The following is a 22,804-nucleotide window of genomic DNA, read 5'->3' on the forward strand; positions in this document are numbered from 1 at the left end:
TACTACATACCACCAACAAACCCTACATCTATACAGAGCTACTACATACCACCAACTAACCCTACATCTATATAAAGCTACTACATACCACCAACTAACCCTACATCTATATAGAGCTACTACATACCACCAACTAACCCTACATCTATACAGCACCACTACATACCACCAACTAACCCTACATCTATACAGCACCACTACATACCACCAACTAACCCTACATCTATATAGAGCTACTACATACCACCAACTAACCATACATCTATATAGAGCTACTACATACCACCAACTAACCCTACATCTATATAGAGCTACTACATACCACCAACTAACCCTACATCTATACAGCACCACTACATACCACCAACTAACCCTACATCTATACAGCACTACTACATACCACCAACAAACCCTACATCTATACAGCACTACTACATACCACCAACTAACCCTTCATCTATACAGAGCTACTACATACCACCAACTAACCCTAAATCTTCTGCATATAGCACTACTACATACCACCAACTAACCCTTCATCTATACAGAGCTACTACATACCACCAACTAACCCTAAATCTTCTGCATATAGCACTACTACATACCACCAACTAACCCTACATCTATACAGCACTACTACATACCACCAACAAACCCTACATCTATACAGAGCTACTACATACCACCAACTAACCCTACATCTATACAGAGCTACTACATACCACCAACTAACCCTACATCTATACAACACTACTACATACCACCAACTAACCCTACATCTATACAGCACTACTACATACCACCAACTAACCCTACATCTATACAGCACCACTACATACCACCAACAAACCCTACATCTATACAGCACCACTACATACCACCAACTAACCCTACATCCATATAGAGCTACTACATACCACCAACTAACCCTACATCTATATAGAGCTACTACATACCACCAACTAACCCTACATCTATACAGCACCACTACATACCACCAACTAACCCTACATCTATATAGAGCTACTACATACCACCAACTAACCCTACATCTATATAGAGCTACTACATACCACCAACTAACCCTAAATCTATATAGAGCTACTACATACCACCAACTAACCCTAAATCTTCTGCATATAGCACCACTACATACCACCAACTAACCCTACATCTATACAGCACTACTACATACCACCAACTAACCCTACATCTATATAGAGCTACTACATACCACCAACTAACCCTACATAGAGCTACTACATACCACCAACTAACCCTACATCTATACAGCACCACTACATACCACCAACTAACCCTACATCTATACAGCACTACTACATAAGACCAACTAACCCTACATCTATATAGAGCTACTACATACCACCAACTAACCCTACATCTATACAGAGCTACTACATACCACAAACTAACCCTAAATCTACTGCATATAGCACTACTACATAAGACCAACTAATCCTACAGTACATCTATATATATTACTAGTTCAGCGTTTCCAAAACCCGGTCCCGAGGACCCCAAAGGGTGCACGTTTTGGTTTTTGCACTTGCACTACACAGCTGATTCAAATAATGAACTCATCATCACGTTTTGGTTATTTGAATCAGCTGTGTAGTGCTAGAGCAACAACCAGAATGTGCACCCTTTTGGGTCCCCAGGACTGAGTTTGGGAAAAGCTGCTCTAGGGCATCTGTTTTCACTGCCTCTCTCTTGCACCGGTAACTTCTGATCGCTAGCAACATGGGCACCCCCACAATTGACACAGTTTTTTCCACCGATACTACAAATTCCTCCTGCACACTTCTCACATCTCGGAATCTCCCTCCTACACACTGCTGCAACATGACCATAAGCTTGGCATCTGAAACACCTTAGTGGGTTTGGCACAAAAGCTCTCCCGGTATAACTGACATATCCTAACATGGCTTTATCAGGTAAAGACTGCTTCAAAACTAAAAAAGATAGACAATTTCTTCACCACGCTCGCCACTGGGGAATCTTCAATGTCAGTTGCTCCACCTCAACACAACGTCACCCCCGCAACGAATCCTTTCAAAGGCGCCCTGCTCCAGAGAGCAAAGCAAATCACAGGTCTTGTCCCGAGGCACGTGACACAAGGCACCCTCTACCCCTGGACGGAAGAAACACAGAAAATGATCACAAGTCCACTTCGAGCTACCTTCATCGATTTAACAGTACCCAGGTCTCCTCCTCATCATCTATCTTAGCTCAAAAAAAGGCTACTGAAGTACGTTATTCCTATCACTCTATATTGGCCTCAGCCACAGATGATATTGTGGCTTGACCAGATAATCAAGTGGCTGCTCTAACAATGAAAATAAATGTCTTCAAAAATGGAAGGTAGTCCGGAGGTAAGATCAGGTGAGACCATTCTAGCCAATGAGACGGCAGATACACATGATTAAAAATGTCATGTGGACAACACACAGTTGTACATTTCGATGAAACATGGTGAAGGCACAAAATGTCCTACCCTGGAAGCCTGTGTTTCATGCATAAGGAAGTGGATAGCGACGAATGGTTTACTTTTAAACTCGGACAAAACAGAGATGCTAGTTCAAGGTCCCAGGAAACAAAGAGATCTTCTGTTGGATCTGACAATTAATCTTGATGGTTGTACAGTCGTCTCAAATAAAACTGTGAAGTAACTTGGCGTTACTCTGGACTCTGATCTCTCTTTTGACGAACATATCAAGAATATTTCAAGGGCAGCTTTTCTCCATCTTTGTAACATTGAAAAAAAAAAACATTTTTTGGGGGGTCAAAAATTATGCAGAAAAGCTAATCCATGTCTCTGACCCTATTGCAGGGGGCTGAGTCATTGGCTTACTAGTACTCTTCCATGCCGTCCCTAGGAGGGGTGCATTACTTGAGTGGGTTGAGTCACTGACGTGATCTTCCTGTCCGGTTTTGCGCCCCTTGGTTCTTGTGCGGTGGAGGAAATCTTGTGGGCTATACTCAGCCTTGTCTAAGGGTAGTAAGTTGATATCCCTCAAGTGGTGTGTGGGCTGTACTTTGGCAAACTGGGTGGGGTTTTAATCCTGCCTGGTTTGCCCTGTCCGGGGCCACAGTGTCCCCCACCCCCCCATGTCTCAGCCTCCAGTATCTATGCTGCAATAGTCTATGTTCCAGGGGGCTAGGGTCAGTCTGTTATATCTGATATAAATCTACTGTCTTATCTGGTGTCCTCTGTGAATTTAGCTATGCTCCCTCTAATTCTCTCTCTCTCCCTCCACTCAAATTCTTATTTACAATGACGGCCAAACCCTAACGACTCTCTCTCTCTCTCGTCTTTGAAAAAATATATTGTTTGGCGTAAGTTAAAACTAAATATACATAAAATCTCTTAAATCCATATTCACACACATGATTTTGCTAAAAGAAAATTCAAAAAGCAACATGCATGCTCCTTCAAGTGTATTTCATGGATGATGAGTGTTACATTGGGCCTCATACTGCACAACCAAACCAAACCAAACCAAAATCATTAAACACAACATAGTATCACTACCAGTCTTTGAGGACTTTGTGGCAAACAAACACATGTTGCAAGCCCTTTTTAGTGCAGGAATAGTCTTCATCTGGGTCTGGGAAACAGGCCTTTAAATTGATCTCAGTAAAGTATTTCAAAGCACTTTTAGAATGTAGTGGCCCTCTGATTCTATGGCACATATTTTCTAAACTATTTATGTTGACATCTTGGAGTGGCGCCACCTATGCCATGACGTTACATAGTAATACTACAGTTAGTGGACAGAGCAGGGTGGTGTTCACAATGTTGTTTAAGGAGACAGATCAGACTTCAGTTATCAGTCAAACCAGTAAAAATGGACAATGGGGTTATGCAAGGTTAAAAGTAGTTTGTGTCATTCAAGGGGTTAGAGGTCACGACAGGGGGCTCTCTCTGACAAGTCTTTTTTTACAAGTCCTTCCACAAACACACACCAGCTCAGTTATCTCCCTGCGGTTTAGTGTGTGAGAGTCTCCCATGGTCTGTCTGTTCCCCATATGCAGGTAGAGGGGGTTAGTTCCGTTTAAGACAAGTCTACAGTGAGGGGGCTTGTTCGCTCGTGAGTTTATTAGGTGCCAGAAAAGCACTTCCCATCTCAAGACACATTCTTCTTCTCTTCTTACTTTAATCCCAATTTATATTATTTTCTTTCAGTCCTTTTCTCTCTTCTCTCAGTAGCTGCTTTCATGGCCTGTCAGGATATAGAGGTTGGTCATGGCTGACGGGTCCTCTGTGGGGGTACTCTGAAGGACGATATCCCTACGGAAACGACAAAAGATCGAATGTGATTGATTTTCTCAGATAACCTTTGACCCCTAATGCGAACACACATAATGTGGTATTCAAGGTAACAGACCAGCGTTTGGAGCATACCTGTTCGTCCCCAAGACCTGGAATACTCTGCTTTCGTCTGTGATTTCCTGCGTGACCTACAAAGATGAACGTAAATGTATTTCACTGTTTCGGCGAGATAATATACTTCCAATGCAGATCAAGCCTTTTATTTCATTTTTATGAGTGCATTACAATGAAACATAATCACCTCATTTGTGTGAAGACTCCTCCCTTTAAGACCATGCTTCCAGAAAGCCAGAACACTGTCCTGTAAACAAACTAGCCACACAACAGTAAAGTCACAAACAAAATCTTCCACGCACGTAGTGTGTGGCTGTAACTACAGTACCTCACCCCTGCCTGTACCTATGATGTGGTGATGAATTGAGAACATTCTATGAGGTATTATTGAGATTGAATGAAGTTAGTACTTAGTGTTTCAATGGGGAAGTCAAACACAAGTTCAGAAGCCAGCTCCTTGGAGGGAAGACCTTGTAGGTTGACAATCTTCACAGTCTCTGTAAAGTGACATTAAAGATACCGTTAGTAGTGGACATTAAAAGGCAGGTGGTGCTAATGATATTCTAGGTAGGATGTAATATATTCCAATAGACTCACTCTCCAGTACAATGAGAACCGTGTCTCTGTCCAGCTGTGTTGCCTGCATGGCTCCCGGTCCGGCTCCGGTCCGGGTCCGGGCCGGCGTACTCTCTGTACACACACGCACACACACACATGCACATATACAAAGACAGAGAGAAAGAAAGAATGAGAGAGAGAGAGAATTAAGGTTATACAATTTCTCTACACAATGTCATACGGTTCAAATCCTAATATCTGACATCTCTGTGCTACCTGGTGAAGAATTTGGTGTGCCGTTCAACTCTATGATGTCGAACTTCAGCTGCTGGTTGGATGGTGGTTTCCCTCCCTCTGCAGCACAGTCCCCAACCCCTACACATAGCTGTGGGAACTCATCCTTCACTAACACCAGTAGCTCAAAGATAGGGAGCGAATCCGGTAGACGTATGTCTATATGCTGAGAGGGAAAAAGTGTAGAAAGACAATTTTACAAGTCTTACAGACACGGTTCATATACATGCACCACAAAAGTATGTGGACACCTGCTCGTCGAACATCTCATTCCAAAATCATGGGCATTAATATAGAGTCGGTCCTCCCCTTTGCTGCTATAACAGCCTCCACTCTTCTAGGAAGGATTTCCACTAGATGCTGGAACATTGCTTCAGGAACTTGCTTCTATTCAGCCACAAGACCATTAGTGATGTCAGGCACTGATGTTGGGCGATTAGGCCTGGCTCGCAGTCGGAGTTTCAATTCATCCCAAAGGTGTTCAATAGGGGTTGAGGGTCAGGGCTCTGTGCAGGCCAGTCAAGTGTATGTTGTATGGAATAATTGTTATGTCGATACACACCTTGAGCTGCAAGAACCTCTGCAGAGGCTCATACCACAAGAGTAGAATTAGACCTGATGGAACAGCCCCACACAGGAACGTGCTGTCTGTGTGTGGGTTTCTTGCTAGGAGAGAGGAGAAAAAGCCATTTCAATTGAAGCAGCTTTCTGTGTTGTGATTGAACATAATGCAGTGCCAAATTTCACTTACCCACGCTGCATCTTCGACAGCCTTTAGTGTCTGGTATCTTCACAGTTACAGCATATTTCCTGCTGATTTACATTTCATATATTTTTACTTTAAATTAGGACAGGCACATACTGTATATTGAAGACAAATTGAACCCGAACACATTGATGCGCACGCACGCACACACACACACAAACACACACACACACACACACACACACACACACACACCCCTCTGCCTGGGGTTGATCCTCTCAGTGAGGCGGTTGGTACTGAGGGACAGGTGACTCTGTTTCTGCTGCTTGTGGCCCCTCTGTTCAAACAGAGCCGTCAGACTGTGGGAGTACAGCTGGGAAGACTTCCCTGGGGATGGGGTTGGAGAGGGGAGGAATGGTAAGAACCCGTGTTCAAATTTAGCAGTGCTTGATTGAGCTTGCCTGGTGCAATGCAACCAATGGAAAAGTCTCAAAAGTGCAAACCCCGCCCACCTGGAACTCAAGCAAACACTGAAATACTATTTGCAACCAGGTCTGGTTTATTACTGGAGTTGATGGAGTAGGATCCTATGAACAACATGATAGGTGTGTAATTAAGGTAGAGCTCTACCTGATACAGACATCAGGACATTGTTCATGACAAACAGCCAGGTACATCTTTGTGGGAGCAACTGTGGGGGGAAGAGAGAGGTATTCATTTGAAGTTTTATTAGTCGTATGTACAGGAAACACATGGTATACACTGTCTAAAGAAATGCCTACTCGCAGGTTCCTTCTCGACAATACAACAACAATAAGATAAGAATATGAACATAAAGTAAATGGCTCAGTAGAATAGTATTAGTGGTATGCTCTGGAATTTTAACGCAGACTACCCACATTAATTCATACTTCCCCACATTCATCAATATCTAAACTGTTACCTTCTCCAGGGTGTCCTCATGGAGCTCGTTGAGGTTGAGGGTGTAGACACCCTCTTCTGCCCCCAGAATAAGATACTGATCTGAGGAAGAGACAAGATAATGTCACGGCCATCTGTAATGACCTTGTCTTAACCTCTTTAACCCGTTCTGGACCCCTACCTCTCGTTTTAGGGAGAATCCAGGTCACAGCACAGTGGATCGTCAAAGGACAACCATTGAAGACTTTAGAGAAACAGGCACCCATCTACGAAACAAAACGATACACGTTGTACTATCACAGTGGCTATTTCTACATTGCTGTACAATAAGCATGGTTGGACTATTATAATGGGTTTAATGTTCATCTTAGCAAACCGTTGTTGCAGTGAGCATTCCGTCAAGCGTTTTTGAGACCAATAGCCATTAGCTACATAGCCTGTTCATAAAGCATGTGGAAATATTGTTAGTTATTGATGCAACAGCCTCTCTGTACTGTCTTAGGGCACATGCTGTTTGACTAGACCTCTGCACTTACATGAACTTGAGGGGTAGGAGGGAGTCCATGGCAATCAGCTCTCTAGAAATGAAACAGGGTTAAACACAACAACAACAACAACGGCAAAAAATTATGATAACGGTGTCGTTCAAATGAGGATGTTGTTTAAATTCATGTCACAAAGCAGCGCCCTAGGAACTGGGCGTCTCTGAATTCTGTCTTCCTACATGAAATGTTACAAAAGGATGGTTTATTAAAGGGGATATGGAAGAATGTATTGAAACATGTTATTAGGTTAACAAACCACACACTTTTTTTGTCAGTACCAGGGTTGATGTCAATTCCATTTCATTTCAGTCAGTTTAGGAAGTGAATTCAAATTCCAATCAAAAAATGAATGGCACATTATTACTATTATGCTGGAATTTCACTTATTCCTTGGAAGTGTCTGACTTCACATTGAATTGAACCCCTGAGTACTGGCTATGTACTGGTTAAGGCTACCGTCTACTGGTAGCCTCAAATCCATACAATGTGTTGAAGCCAACTGTCACCGCCATTCAGCAACTACAGTATGGATATGAAGCTATGTACAGATACTGTATGTAGTGAGGCAACATTGCCCTGTGTTTTAAACTCACAGAGTTCGTCTTCCTCCTCAGTGTGCTCCACTCTGGAGAGAGAGAGGTTTCTCTGCATGATGAGGTCACCCCTTCTGTCTTCTTCTTCTCTGCCTGTACGGCGCCCCCCTCAGAAACACTGGGGTCACTACACCACTGTCTGCTGATGTCCTGAGTTGCAGAACACCTGGCCAAGACTGGAGAACCACACAAGAGGATGGAGGGGAAAATCATGTTGAAACGGGCTGTCGATCTTAGCATAGATGGAATTGGATTAAAACACACCGAAGATACAAGTCACATAGAAATGTCCTTCTTTTTGAAAGAAAAACACATTTTTTTGTCCATTAAAATAACATAAAATTGATCAGGAATACAGTGTAGAGATTGTTAATGTTGTAAATGACTATTGTAGCTGGAAATGGCAGATTTTTAATGGAATATCTACATAGGCGTACAGAGGCCCATTATCAGCAACCATCACTCCTGTGTTCCAATGGCACATTGTGTTAGCTAATCCAAGTTTATCATTTTAAAAGGCTAATTGATCATTAGAAAACCCTTTTGCAATTATGTTGTTGCAACTGTTGTTCTTTTTAAAGAAGCAATAAAAATGGCCTTCTTTAGACTAGTTGAGTATCTGGAGCATCAGCATTTGTGGGTTCAATTACAGGCTCAAAATGGTCAGAAATAAAGAACTTTCTTCTGAAACTCGTCAGTCTATTATTGAGAGGCGACTCTGGGATGTCAGGAACAATGTCATCTTGGTAAGCAACTCCAGTGTATATTTGGCCTTGTGTTTGAGGTATTTGTCCTGCTGAAAGGTGAATTTGTCTCTCAGTGTCTGTTGGAAAGCAGACTGAACCAAGTTATCCTCCAGGGTTACCTGTGCATAGCTCTATTCTGTTTCTTTTTATCACAAAAAATGTCATCCTTCCCGATTACCAGAATACCCCTAACATGATGCAGCCACCACCACGCTTAAAATTCTGAAGAGTGGTACTCAGTGATGTGTTGTGTTGGATTTGCCCCAAACATAACGCTAAAGTTGATTTCTTTGCCACATTTTTTGCAGTATTATTTTAGTGCCTTATTGCAAACAGGATGCATGTTTTATTCTGTACAGGCTTCCTTCTTTTCACTCTGTCATTTATGTTAGTATTGTGGAGTAACTACAATGTTGTTGATCCATCCCCAGTTATCTCCTATCACAGCCATTAAACTCTGTAACTTTTAAAATCACCATTGGCCTCATGGTGAAATCCCAGAGCAGTTTCCTTACTCTCCAAGTTAGAAAAGGCGCCTGTATCTTTGTAGTGACTGGGTGTTTTGATACACTATCCAAAGTGTAATTGATAACTTCACTATGCTCAAAGGGATATTCAATGTCTGCTTTTTTTTTACCCATTTACCAATAGGTGCCCTTCTTTCGAACCATTGGAAAACCTCTTTAGTCTTTGTGGTTGAATATGTGCTTAAAATTCACTGCTCGACAAAGGGACCTTACAGGTAATTGTATGTGTGGGGTACAGAGATGAGGTAGTAATTTTAAAAATCATGTTAACCACTATTATTGTATACAGATTGAGTCCATGAAACGTATGTGACTTGTTAAGCACATCTTTACACCTGCACTTATTTAGGCTTGCCATAACAAAAGGGTTGAATATCTATTGACTCAATACATTTCAGCTTCAAATTTTTTAATTAATTTGTAAACATTTCTAAAATCATTATTCCACTTTGACATTATGGGGTGTTGTGTGTAGATCAGTGACACACAATCTTAATTGAACACATTTTAAATTCAGGCTGTAACACAACAAAATGTGGAAAAAGACAAGGGGTGTGAATACTTACTGAAGGCACTGTATATTAATCTCAGCACCCAGAACCAAATCAGTTGTCATGACAGATTGAAATATGGCCTGTAAACATTGACTCTGTTTGTGGATGTTCCGTACCTGCCGTGAAGTTTTTGGGTGTGTGGGTGGAGTCGGGCCCCAGGCTGGAGCTGGGGCCAAGGGTGAGGTCCTTGTCCTCCAGGGTGGGACAGAATGAGCTGATGGCAGGCAGGGAGGAAGTGGAAGGGCTGAATAACCCACTCTTCCTCCCACCATTACCCCCCTACACAACCAGAAACATTAGACAAACCACTATCACATAATACAATAAGAAATAGCTGAAAGGTATAAAGGATTATCTTCATATCTTGTGTAACACTTGATTGTTTCAGAAGATCTGTTTTCTTGGCATTCTGTTATTGCTACTTACACCAGCAGATGGCACTCTCTTAATGGTTAAGCTCCTGGAAAAAGAAATAGTCAATGGTAATGTTAGTGTTACACATATAACTTCTCAGAATGTCTCCCCTATGTGGAAGCTAGGTATAAATTGCAACAGCACATGACTGAATTCCAATGCATTTCCCCCCTCCCCTCATTCCATTTGAGACTTGCACTTGAGCCTTTTACTTTGGGTCCACCAGCTTCAAACAGCTGGGAAAGAAAACACCTGTGGTTATTCACATTGATTTATAAAAGATGGTACAATGATTCCCTACAATATTCCGTGTTTGTTTTCTCACATACAGTGTAGAATTTTAGCAATCAGGAAATGGCAGAGCGATACATTGGCAGCTTGACACGATTTCCACTAGATAACACAGCCACAAAGTAATAACAGCTTTCCCAATTTGACAACAGGAGAATATCACTGCAAATAGCAAACACTGTCGGATAGGTAATACTTTGAAACAATCATTCCACTACTACTGCAGATATATTATGGACATTTTCTGAAATTAATTGTAAAAAATCTTATGTGTAGCACCATTAATGCTCATGCACTCTCTACTAAATCAAAGGTAAATCAGATTTCCTTTCTTTGTGGGATGCTTGCTTTCACAGTCTATAAACTGACATGGGGTCAATTATGTTGGCTCTTATTAGGACAAGATTTGGAGCAGGGCAGGGTCAATTAATTGTGAATATGCATACCCCAACAACAATAATCAGTGATCAAATATTATTTAGTTCTTTATCAAATAATGTCAAGTATTCAAAAGGTAATCATTTCAATGTGATTAAAACAAACTTCCACAGCTTCCTTGATAAGAGGCATTGTCGCCGGGTAGAATACTGCTGAATAGTGTTTTTACAATGGGTGGTCTGCTGGCCTACCTCAGCTGCAGAGCTTCCTCCACACATTCCAACAGGCTCCTGAAACAGGAAGACAAGATGTTAATCTCTCTCTGGAGCCACTAGTTCTGAGAACATGATGTGACAGAGAACCACCTATTCTGTGACAATGGGAGGGTTGGAGCTAGTGTCTTCTGTTATGGATTCAGGTTTTTAAAATGATTGTTCTCCTGTAAACTTGCTCTAGTGGGGACGTCAGGTCCATGGCCATACACACAGACAGTAGATTTGAAATAATGCTCATAATAATGTTTGCTTGACGTACTGCTACCAATAGTAAACTGTGGAAGAGGAGCATCTTACGGTGACTCAGTGTCCTCTTCTGAGACATCCCAATCGTCTCCGGACGAGCTTTGCTGAAAAATTACGAAGAATCATCAACAACATACACACCCATAATATCCCTATTAATAGAACTCATACATCCCCCACTGCCCCAAATAGTCATTCTATGTTGACTTGACCTTAAACTCCAACATGTCAAACACAAGAAAGAAATGTGACTCACCATATCAGGATAAGGCTCTGTCACTTTCCTCAACGGAGGCCCAAACTTCACCTGGTCAACTAAGGGAAACACAACTAAGTTGATCATGAGGAAAATGTACACTTCAATACAATATATGTATTTAATAACTGCTGAGCAAAAACATGTTTTATAATATGGCATGATCATTTTATGTGATGAATTTACTATCAGTGCCAGAGGATAAAATCCAGGTGGATCTGCTATCCCACTGTCCTCTTATCATCCCCTGTTGCCTATTCAGATTGATTGGTAAACTACTCTCATACTGAACCCATATCACTGTGTTACAGTAATACCAAGTCATCGGCTTCAGGCAACTTTACCTTTCACCCCAGAAGACCCATTGTGATGCCCAAACAAGAAGAGTTACAACACCCCTCTCCACTAGCACCATGTATTTGTTTTCGTGTTGACATGCTTGTCTAAATATAAGCTGTCTTGTCCCTGGCAGCTGCAGCGTGGGCGCATTGTCCACCATCACCACACCCTGTGTATGCTGTAACCTCACTGATATGAGACACAGCAATAGTTCCTCAATCACCCCCCACTCCTCGCTTCCCCCACCTCCTCCCCCCAGAACCACGTCAGAGGACCACAGAGGGAACATGCCATGTGCGTGTGCAGGACAGTGACCCCTCTATGACCTCTGTGTCGGGTGACTCTGAGACTTGGGGACTTCATCTCCACCACCTCCAAATCTCAATGGGCTTCTTGTCACAGAGGTCAGGAACCTAAGTGTGTTGTGTTGTGTCCTGCTCCATCTGCCCCAGTTTCACACATTATGCCAGTAAGGGTGATGTTGACCTCAACTCTACAAGCACACACAATACACACGGATACACACACACACAAACACACAGACATACAGATAGATACGCACGCTCACACACACAAACTCACAATCGACAATCAACACACATACACGCCCTTCTCTAACTACAGATGAGTGATCACTTTAATTACCTGGGCGGATGTACCGTATTAACAGTAATAGCCAGACCACATTTCAGATGAAGATGTTCAGGGCAGAAGCCTCTCATTGACATTGTTTATTAGGATGGTTTTTCATATGTTGACATGAGTACTTCTATAAACTCTTCACACATTGTTGTGATGGTTCGTTGTGTGGGCGGACGATGGGGTTTCAGTGTACAAATTGTGTATTGATTTGAAGACTCACACTGCTCTTCAGACAGGGTCCTCGGGAGTTTCCCTGCAGACTGGATCTTATCAGGAGCAGCTTCTCCATTCTACAGACAAACACATACACACACACGGATGTGTTATACATTCACAGAATAAATCACACTAGGACCAAGCAATGTTCCAGAGAGAGCTAGGTGATTGCCATGTGTTACAAAGCAAGTGTGTGTGTGTGATTTGTATGTTTGTGTGTGTGTCACGCCCTGACCTTAGAGAGGCTTTTTATTTCTCTATTTGGTTAGGTCAGGGTGTGATTTGGTTGGGCATTCTAGTTTGTCTATTTCTTTGTTGGCCGGGTATGGTTCCCAGTCAGCTGTCTATCGTTGTCTCTGATTGGGGATCATACTTAGGCAGCCCTTTTTCCCTCCTTCAGTTGTGGGATCTTGTTTGTGTGTAGTTGCTTTCTGCACTGCATATAGCTTTATGCCCGTTTTTCATTTTGTTGTTTTTTGGTGTCATTTAAAATAAAAGTATAATGTATGCCTACCACGCTGCACCTTGGTCTCCTAACAGTGTGGGTGTGCATTCGGCGTGTGTACTTGCATGCCTGCATGTGTGTGTGCATGTCTGTCTGTCCTTGGTCACCTATCCTCACCTCCCGATCGTTGTCGTCCATGCTGTGTGTGGAGTGGAGGTCAGGGTTATTGGCCATGTCCAGCAGCTCAATAATCAGGTTACGGGTCAGCAACTGGGTCACAAACGGGTGCTGGGGAGACGACAAGAGATACAGCTAATGACCTATAGCTTTTATGTGGCACGACATCAATAAATCACTTCATCATTAGTTTCCTTGACCTCTCTCAGCAGCTGTATCCGTGTTATGGGCCCCTATAGAAATAAACACAGGGTCCTAGGATGGCTATGATTTTTGGACCTCAGACAGAGGCTTTAGATCAAATCCAATTTTATTTGTCACATGCACCGAATACAACAGGTGTAGACCTTACTATGAAATGCTTACTTACCAGCCCTTACTTAACCAACATTGCAGTTCAAGAAATAGTGTTAAGAAAATATTTACTAAATAAACTAAAGTAAAAAATAAAATAAAAAGTAACACAATAAAATAACAATACAGAGTCTACTGTATATACAGTGGGTACCGTTAGAGTCAATGTGCGGGGATACAGGTTAGTCAAGGTAATTTGTACATGTAGGTAGGGGTAAAGTGACTATGCATAGATAATGAACAGCGAGTAGCAGCATTGTAAAATCAAATGTTAATAGTCTGGGTGGCCATTTTATTAATTGTTCAGCAGTCTTAGGGCTTGGGGGTAGAAGCTGTTAAGGAGCCTTTTGAACCTAGACTTGGTGTCACGCCTGCTCCCGCTCTCCCTCTCTAGCGCTCAAGGGCGGCAGGCTACCCTTCATTACGCACACCTGTCATCATCATTACGCGCAACAGCGCTCATTGGACTCACCTGGACTCCTTCCCTTTGTTGATTGCCCTGTCTATAACTGTCTGCTCCCCCGTTTGTTCCCGGTGTCAACATTAATGTCAATATGTGTTCATGTCCAGAGACTGTCCTGTCCTGTTCCATGTCCGTTGCTCATTAAATGTTCACTCCCTGTACCTGCTTCTCGTCTACCAGCGTCGTTCCTTACACTTGGTGCTCCGGTACCACTTGTCGAACGGTAGCAGAGAGAACAGTCTATGACTTGGGTGACTGGAGTCTAACAATTTTTTAGGCCTTCCTCTGACACCGCCTAGTATGTAGGTCCTGGATATCAGGAAGCTTGGCCCCAGTGATGTACTGGGCCGTACGCACTACATTCTCTGTAGCGCCTTACTGTCAGATGCTGAGCAGTTGCCATACCAGGCGGTGATGCAGCCGGTCAGGATGCTCTAGATGGTGCAGCTGCAGAACATTTTGAGGATCTGGGGACCCATGCCAAATATCCTGAGGTGGAAAAGGTGTTGTCGTGCCCTCTTCACGACTGTCTTAGTGTGTTTGGACCATGATAGTTTGTTGGTGATATGGACACCAAGGAACTTGAAGCTCTCAACCCGCTCTACTACAGTCCCATCGATGTTAATGGGGGCATGTTTGGCCCTCCTTCCTGTAGTCCACGATCATCTCATTTGTGTTGCTCACATTGAGGGAGAGGTCATTGTCCTGGCACCACACTGCCAAGTCTCTGACCTTCTCCCTATGGGCTCTCATTGTTGTCGGTGATCAGGCCTACCACTGTTGTGTCATCAGCAAACTTAATGATGGTGTTAGAGTTGTGCCTGGCCACACAATCATGGGTGAACAGGGAGTACAGGAGGGGACTAAGCACGCCCCCCTGAGGGGCCCCCGCGTTGAGGATCAGCGTGGAAAATGTGTTGTTGCCTACACTTACCAACTGGGAGCGGCCCGTCAGGAAGTCCAGGATCCAGTTGCAGAGTTAGGTGTTTAGTCCCATGGACCTTAGCTTAGTGATGAGCTTTGTGGGCACTATGCTGTTGAATGCTGAGCTGTCAATGAACATCATTCTCACATAGGTGTTCCTTTTGTCCAGGTGGGAAAGGGCAGTGTGGAGTGCGATTAAGATTGCATCATCTATGGATGTGTTGGGGCGGTATGCGAATTGGATTGGGTCTAGGGTTTCCGGGATGAAGTTGTTGATGTGAGCCATGACCAGCCTTTCAAAGCACTTCATGGCTACTGACGTGAGTGCTACGGGTCGGTAGTCATTTAGGCAGGTTACCTTTGCATTCTTGGGCACAGGGACTATGGTGGTCTGCTTGAAACATGTAGGTATTACAGACCCGGTTAGGGAAAGGTTGAAAATGTCAGTGAAGACACTTGCCAGTTGGGTCCACCCATGCTCTGAGTACACGTCCTAGTAATCCGTCTGGCCCTGCGGCCTTGTGAATGTTTACCTATTTAAAGTTCTTGCTCACATCGGCTATGGAGTGCATGCTTCAGTGTTGCTTGCCTCGAAGCGAGCATAAAAGGCATTTAGATCATCTGGTAGGCTCGCATCACTGGGCAGCTCGCGACTGGGTTTCCCTTTGTAGTCCGTAATAATCTGCAAGCCCTGCCACATCTGACGAGCATCAGAGCCGGTGGAGTAAGATTCAATCTTAGTCCTGCATTGACGCTTTGCCTGTTTGATGGTTCATCTGAGGGCATTTCCGGATTAGTGTTACGCTCCTTGAAAGCGGCATGTCTTGCCTTAAGCTCGATGCGGATGTTGCCTGTAATCCATGGCTTCTGGTTGGGATATGTATGTACGGTCACTGTGGGGACGACATCGTAAATGCACTTATTGATGTTGCCTGTGACTAAGGTGGTATACTCCTCAATGCCATTGGATGAATCCCGGAACATATTCCAGTCTGTTCTAGCAAAACAGTCCTGTAGCGTAGAACACGCGTCATCTGAACACTTCCGTATTGAGTGAGTCACTGGTGCTTCCTGCTGTAGTTTTAGCTTGTAAGCAGGAATCAGAAGGATAGAATTATGGTCAGATTGCCAAATGGAGGGCGAGGGAGAGCTTGTTTGCATCTCTGTGTGTGGAGTAAAGGTGGTCTAGAATTATTTTTCCACTGGTTGCACATGTGACATGCTGTCACGCCCTGACCTTAGAGATCCTTTATTCTCTATTTTGGTTAGGTCGAGGTGTGACTAGGGTGGGCATTATAGTTTCTTTAGTTCTAGGTTGGCTTGGTATGGTTCCCAATCAGAGGCAGCTGTCATATCATTGTCTCTTATTGGGGATCATATTTAGGCAGCCTTTTCCCACCTGTTTGTTGTGGGATCTTGTAGTTGTATTGTTGCCTTTGAGCACGACAAAGCTGCACGTTCGTTTCTTTGCTCTTTATTGTTTTTGTGCCAGTTCTCATATTAAAAGATGATGAACCCAAACCACGCTGCATTTTGGTCCGATTCTTACAACAACGTTCGTGACACATGCTGGTCGAAATGAGGTAAAAAGTCCCCGGACACTAGGAGCGCCGCTTCTGGATGAGCATTTTCTTGTTTGCTTATGGCCTTATACAGCTTGTTGAGTGTGGTCTTAGTGCCGACATCAGTTTGTTGTGGTAAATGGACGGCTACTAAAAATATATATGAAAACTCTTGGTAGATAGTATGGTCTACAGTTTTTCATGAGGTTCTCTACCTCAGGCGAGCAATACCTCGAGACCTCCTTAATATTAGACATCGTGCACCAGCTGTTCAGTCCTGCCGCTGCACGGACAACCCAGCCATCTGAATATTATCCGTGTCGTCATTCAGCCATGACTAGGTGAACCATAACATATTACAGTTTTTAATGTCCCGTTGGTAGGATAGTCTCAAGCTGAGATTTTCCAGTGATTGCATGTTGGCCAATAGAACGAATGGTAGAGACGGGTTACACACTCGCCAATAGATTTTTACAAGGCACCCCGATCTCCACCCCCTGTATTTCTGTCTTTTCTTCACGCGAATGATAGGGATTTGGACCTGGTCTCGGAGAACCTTTGCGTCAGACAAAAAAAAATCTTTGTCCAGTTCAAGGTGAGTAATCACTGTTCTGATATCCAGAAGCTCTTTTCGGTCATAAGAGACGGTAGCAGCAACATTATGTACAAAATAAGTTACAAACAACGGGAAAAAACACACAAAGTAGCAGAGTTGATTAGGAGCCCATAAAATGGCAGCCATCCCCTCCAGCGCCACATTTTACCAGAGGTTCTGTCTAAAACAATGTGGAGTACTGATCGTCTTTCAGGGGCTGTTCCTTATTATAATCCGGAAGGTTCGAGTCCTGAATGCTGATTGGCTGAAAGCTGTGGTATACCACAAGTATGACCAAAAATGTATTTTTACTGTAGTACCACAGCCAAGGAATGTTCATAGGCACGACGCAACGCGGAGTGCCTGGACACAGCCCTTAGCTGTGGTGTATTGGCCATATATCACAAACCCCCGAGGTGCCTTGTAAATCTTTTGTCATACCCGTGGTATACGGTCTGATATACCACGGCTGTCAGCCAATCAGCATTCAGGGCTCGAACCACCCAGTTTATAATGATTAATTAATAATGAGCAGAGTGCACAGTAGTGTACCTGCAGTAAAGTTTCGGCCGACGGCCTCTTCCTAGGGTTCTTGATGAGGGACATCTTCACAAAGCTCTGGAACCATGCAGACCTTCAGGGAGGGTGACAGAGATGAGACAGCAGAAACACATACCCATCCTGGAGAATATGGATGCTGCATTCAAAGAACAGTCTAGTGTCAGGAGGATGCTTTTAGAGTACAGGTATGTCACAGATGCTGCATTCTGAGTTGTCTGAATTATTTTGGGAATACAGTGTGATCATATTCATCTCACCACTTGGTCTTGTCCTTGAGCCTGGGAGGCTGGAAGCTGCTTTTTGACATCAACATCAAGGCTCTGGAATACAGTTTTAATAGTTTGAAATGTCAACACGGTAGAAAACCTAGCCTGGTTGTAGAGATCTGTTTATTATGTGCTTAAGCCAACTCCTTTGTCATTCGTTGACATGTTTGGCATAACAACGAGCACTACAGAGGGGGGTTGTCTGTAGCACAAATACATGTGCTACCAAAGTGTGGGCGATAGTTTTGAGTCACACACCAAACTATTATACCATATTGAGGTATGTGGATAACCCACAAAAATGCAACATAACACAAATATCTATCTTCATCTGTCTCTCTTTTATCCAACTTTTCAATGCAATTATGGTGGATCTAAAGGAATGAAGGAAAAGGGGATAGAATGGAAACTACTTATAGTTGAGGTTAAGGCTAGATTCCAGAGGGGACTGGTATGGAGCCAAGTCTGTGTCCCTGTCTCTTCCTGGATATCTGGATCTGTTTTTGCCTGTCTGTGCCTCTGTCTCTTTTTGTGTCTGTGCCTCTGTCTCTGTTTGTGTCTGTGCGTCTGTCTCTGTTTGTGTCTCTGTCTCTTTTTGTGTCTGTGCCTCCGTCTCTGTTTGTGTCTGTGCCTCCGTCTCTGTTTGTGTCTGTGCCTCCGTCTCTGTTTGTGTCTGTGCGTCTGTCTCTGTTTGTGTCTGTGCGTCTGTCTCTGTTTGTGTCTGTGCGTCTGTCTCTGTTTGTGTCTGTGCGTCTGTCTCTGTTTGTGTCTGTGCGTCTGTCTCTGTTTGTGTCTCTGTCTCTTTTTGTGTCTGTGCCTCTGTCTCTGTTTGTGTCTGTGCGTCTGTCTCTGTTTGTGTCTCTGTCTCTTTTTGTGTCTGTGCCTCCGTCTCTGTTTGTGTCTGTGCCTCCGTCTCTGTTTGTGTCTCTGTCTCTGTTTGTGTCTCTGTCTCTGTTTGTGTCTCTGTCTCTTTTTGTGTCTGTGCCTCCGTCTCTTTTTGTGTCTGTGCCTCCGTCTCTGTTTGTGTCTGTGCCTCCGTCTCTTTTTGTGTCTGTGCCTCCGTCTCTGTTTGTGTCTGTGCCTCCGTCTCTTTTTGTGTCTGTGCCTCCGTCTCTGTTTGTGTCTGTGCCTCCGTCTCTGTTTGTGTCTGTGCCTCCGTCTCTTTTTGTGTCTGTGCCTCCGTCTCTGTTTGTGTCTGTGCCTCCGTCTCTGTTTGTGTCTGTGCCTCCGTCTCTTTTTGTGTCTGTGCCTCCGTCTCTGTTTGTGTCTGTGCCTCCGTCTCTGTTTGTGTCTGTGCCTCCGTCTCTGTCTCTGTTTGTGTCTCTGTCTCTGTTTGTGTCTGTGCGTCTGTCTCTGTTTGTGTCTCTGTCTCTGTTTGTGTCTGTGCCTCCGTCTCTGTTTGTGTCTGTGCCTCTGTCTCTGTCTCTGTTTGTGTCTCTGTCTCTGTTTGTGTCTGTGCCTCCGTCTCTGTTTGTGTCTGTGCCTCTGTCTCTGTCTCTGTTTGTGTCTCTGTCTCTGTTTGTGTCTCTGTCTCTGTTTGTGTCTCTGTCTCTGTTTGTGTCTCTGTCTCTGTTTGTGTCTCTGTCTCTGTTTGTGTCTCTGTCTGTTTGTGTCTCTGTTCTGTTTGTGTCTGTGCGTCTGTCTCTGTTTGTGTCTGTGCGTCTGTCTCTGTTTGTGTCTGTGCGTCTGTCTCTGTTTGTGTCTGTGCGTCTGTCTCTGTCTCTGTTTGTGTCTCTGTCTCTGTCTCTGTTTGTGTCTCTGTCTCTTTTTGTGTCTGTGCCCCGTCTCTGTTTGTGTCTGTGCGTCTGTCTCTGTTTGTGTCTGTGCGTCTGTCTCTGTTTGTGTCTGTGCGTCTGTCTCTGTCTCTGTTTGTGTCTCTGTCTCTGTCTCTGTTTGTGTCTGTGCCTCCGTCTCTGTTTGTGTCTCTGTCTCTGTTTGTGTCTCTGTCTCTGTTTGTGTCTGTGCCCCCTGTCTCTGTTTGTGTCTGTGCCTCTGTCTGTTTGTGTCTGTGCCTCTGTCTCTGTTTGTGTCTCTGTCTCTGTTTGTGTCTGTGCCTCCGTCTCTGTTTGTGTCTGTGCCTCTGTCTGTTTGTGTCTGTGCCTCTGTCTCTGTTTGTGTCTGTGTCTCTGTCTCTGTTTGTGTCTCTGTCTCTGTTTGTGTCTCTGTCTCTGTTTGTGTCTCTGTCTCTGTTTGTGTCTGTGTCTCTGTCTCTGTTTGTGTCTCTGTCTCTGTTTGTGTCTCTGTCTCTGTTTGTGTCTCTGTCTCTGTTTGTGTCTGTGCCTCTGTCTCTGTTTGTGTCTGTGTCTCTGTCTCTGTTTGTGTCTCTGTCTCTGTTTGTGTCTCTGTCTCTGTTTGTGTCTCTGTCTCTGTTTGTGTCTGTGCCCCCGTCTCTGTTTGTGTCTGTGCCTCTGTCTGTTTGTGTCTGTGCCTCCGTCTCTGTTTGTGTCTGTGCCTCTGTCTGTTTGTGTCTGTGCCTCCGTCTCTGTTTGTGTCTGTGCCTCCGTCTCTGTTTGTGTCTGTGCCTCCGTCTCTGTTTGTGTCGGTGCCTCTGTCTCTGTTTGTGCCTCCGTCTCTGTTTGTGTCTGTGCCTCCGTCTCTGTTTGTGTCTGTGCCTCCGTCTCTGTTTGTGTCTGTGCCTCTGTCTGTTTGTGTCTGTGCCTCCGTCTCTGTTTGTGTCTGTGCCTCTGTCTGTTTGTGTCTGTGCCTTTGTGTCTGTTTGTGTCTGTGCCTCTGTCTCTGTTTGTGTCTCTGTCTCTGTTTGTGTCTGTGCCTCCGTCTCTGTTTGTGTCTGTGCCTTTGTGTCTGTTTGTGTCTGTGCCTCTGTCTCTGTTTGTGTCTCTGTCTCTGTTTGTGTCTGTGCCTCCGTCTCTGTTTGTGTCTGTGCCTCTGTCTCTGTTTGTGTCTGTGCGTCTGTCTCTGTCTCTGTTTGTGTCTGTGCCTCCGTCTCTGTTTGTGTCTGTGCCTCTGTCTGTTTGTGTCTGTGCCTTTGTGTCTGTGTCTCCGTCTGTGCCTGTGTTGGTGTCTGTGCCTGTGTCTCACCTCATAGGGTGGAGGTCAAACATTGGCGGCTGGAGCTCTGCCAGCTCGATGGCCGTGATGCCTACCGCCCAGATGTCACACAGATGGTTGTACCCACCCTTCTTCTCCACTGCTGCCACCTCCGGTGCCATCCTGGCACGGGTACATAAATACCAGTCAGATGAAATGAATATTATAATGGTTAGAATGCATTGTAAGAATGGTCATGTAAATAAAATATTATAATTTCATAATGATCCTGAAAGTTGTTCTGTTAGAAGACACATGTACGACTATGACCAAACCAATCAGTGTCTACGTAAAGCACCGACCAATCAGTATCTACGTAAAGCAGACCAATCAGTGTCTATGTAAAGCAGACCAATCAGGGTCTGCATTAAGCACCGACCAATCAGTCTACGTAAAGCAGACCAATCAGTGTCAACGTAAAGCAGACCAATCGGGGTCTGCATAAACAACCGACCATTCAGTGTCTGCATAAAGAAGCTAATTGATAGGGTGAAAGTAAGGATGAAGTATATACACGTTTCAATGAGAGTCATAACGTTGAAGGTCGTGGTTTGAGTTCAGTTATCTTACCAGTAGGGAGTTCCTATAAAAGACTTCCTCTTGGCTACAGAAGCACTGATCTCTGCAGCAACTCCAAAATCGGCTGCAGGAAAACAGAGACAGAGAGTCAGAGACAGTCTAGTCGCCGAGGGAGACTGAATCCAGAATCCAATATGTCTTACGAGTGGCATGTTTTTAGCATGCTAGTTAACCTCAAAGTTATTGCAGACAGTGTGTGTGTGTGTGTGTGTGTGTGTGTGTGTGTGTGTGTGTGCGTGTGTGCATTCGTGTGTGTGTGTGATGGATGGATGGTATAGAATAGATGTTCACTGACCCAATTTGATGTCTCCTCGTTCTGTGATGAGGATATTTGCTCCCTATGGACAGATGGACACACACACACACCAGCGCACATACACACAAACACACAGACAAGCTCACAAAGATATAAACACAGAAGATTCACAGATTGACAACAATAACATACAGCTATGTCAAAATGATACCTTTATGTCCCTATGCATTTTACTTGTCTCATGCAGGTGGTACAAGCCCTGTCGAAAAACAAAAACACAGAATCAGTTTGACAAATCTCTCAACCTCATCATTAGTTCACCCCACAAGCAGAGATCGGCAAAAATGATAAAATACAATTCCAAAATATCCTTTTGCAAAGTATTGTATTGAATTAGAATACATAGAAACAGACCCTATATCATTTTATTTCAGGAGTGTTGAAAATTATTTGGAAAATACAAAATACTCTCTAAAGTATCTTGTTACAAAATACATTGGATTGTAGTTCAGGCCACTGAAATACTCAAAAGTATTGAAATACTCATTTCACATACAAGTAACAGAAATTCTGCCCATCTCTGCCTACAAGCCTATTGGAGCCAGTCACAACACAACAGTGAGCAACAAACAGGGCCGGCTCCAGGCATAAGCAACATAAGCAGT

The 22,804-nt window shown here is 43.9% G+C and overlaps 1 protein-coding gene across 1 annotated transcript in view; it reads right to left on the bottom strand.

Moving 5' to 3' along the window:
• Nucleotides 1–3,444: 3,444 nt before the first annotated feature.
• The window catches only part of LOC112214793 (mitogen-activated protein kinase kinase kinase kinase 2-like), a 32,389-nt gene continuing 13,029 nt past the window's right edge, over nt 3,445–22,804 (bottom strand). The window contains exons 6-32 of the mRNA XM_042298408.1: nt 22,351–22,398; nt 22,179–22,221; nt 21,875–21,947; nt 21,296–21,427; nt 18,248–18,310; nt 17,982–18,063; nt 13,532–13,642; nt 12,914–12,983; nt 11,713–11,771; nt 11,508–11,560; nt 11,187–11,225; nt 10,279–10,312; nt 9,969–10,131; nt 8,026–8,201; nt 7,424–7,465; nt 7,069–7,153; nt 6,910–6,989; nt 6,597–6,657; nt 6,230–6,353; nt 6,012–6,070; nt 5,823–5,926; nt 5,243–5,426; nt 5,006–5,098; nt 4,819–4,905; nt 4,596–4,666; nt 4,427–4,482; nt 3,445–4,312 (exon numbers count right to left, since the gene is read on the bottom strand). Of these exons, the coding sequence (XP_042154342.1) occupies nt 4,225–4,312; nt 4,427–4,482; nt 4,596–4,666; nt 4,819–4,905; nt 5,006–5,098; nt 5,243–5,426; nt 5,823–5,926; nt 6,012–6,070; nt 6,230–6,353; nt 6,597–6,657; nt 6,910–6,989; nt 7,069–7,153; nt 7,424–7,465; nt 8,026–8,201; nt 9,969–10,131; nt 10,279–10,312; nt 11,187–11,225; nt 11,508–11,560; nt 11,713–11,771; nt 12,914–12,983; nt 13,532–13,642; nt 17,982–18,063; nt 18,248–18,310; nt 21,296–21,427; nt 21,875–21,947; nt 22,179–22,221; nt 22,351–22,398 (2,280 nt within the window). The 3' untranslated portion in view covers nt 3,445–4,224. The remainder of the gene's footprint in view (nt 4,313–4,426; nt 4,483–4,595; nt 4,667–4,818; nt 4,906–5,005; nt 5,099–5,242; nt 5,427–5,822; nt 5,927–6,011; nt 6,071–6,229; nt 6,354–6,596; nt 6,658–6,909; nt 6,990–7,068; nt 7,154–7,423; nt 7,466–8,025; nt 8,202–9,968; nt 10,132–10,278; nt 10,313–11,186; nt 11,226–11,507; nt 11,561–11,712; nt 11,772–12,913; nt 12,984–13,531; nt 13,643–17,981; nt 18,064–18,247; nt 18,311–21,295; nt 21,428–21,874; nt 21,948–22,178; nt 22,222–22,350; nt 22,399–22,804) is intronic.

The sequence above is a fragment of the Oncorhynchus tshawytscha genome, linkage group LG15 (genome assembly GCF_018296145.1).
Source record: "Oncorhynchus tshawytscha isolate Ot180627B linkage group LG15, Otsh_v2.0, whole genome shotgun sequence".
Lineage (NCBI taxonomy): Eukaryota > Metazoa > Chordata > Actinopteri > Salmoniformes > Salmonidae > Oncorhynchus > Oncorhynchus tshawytscha.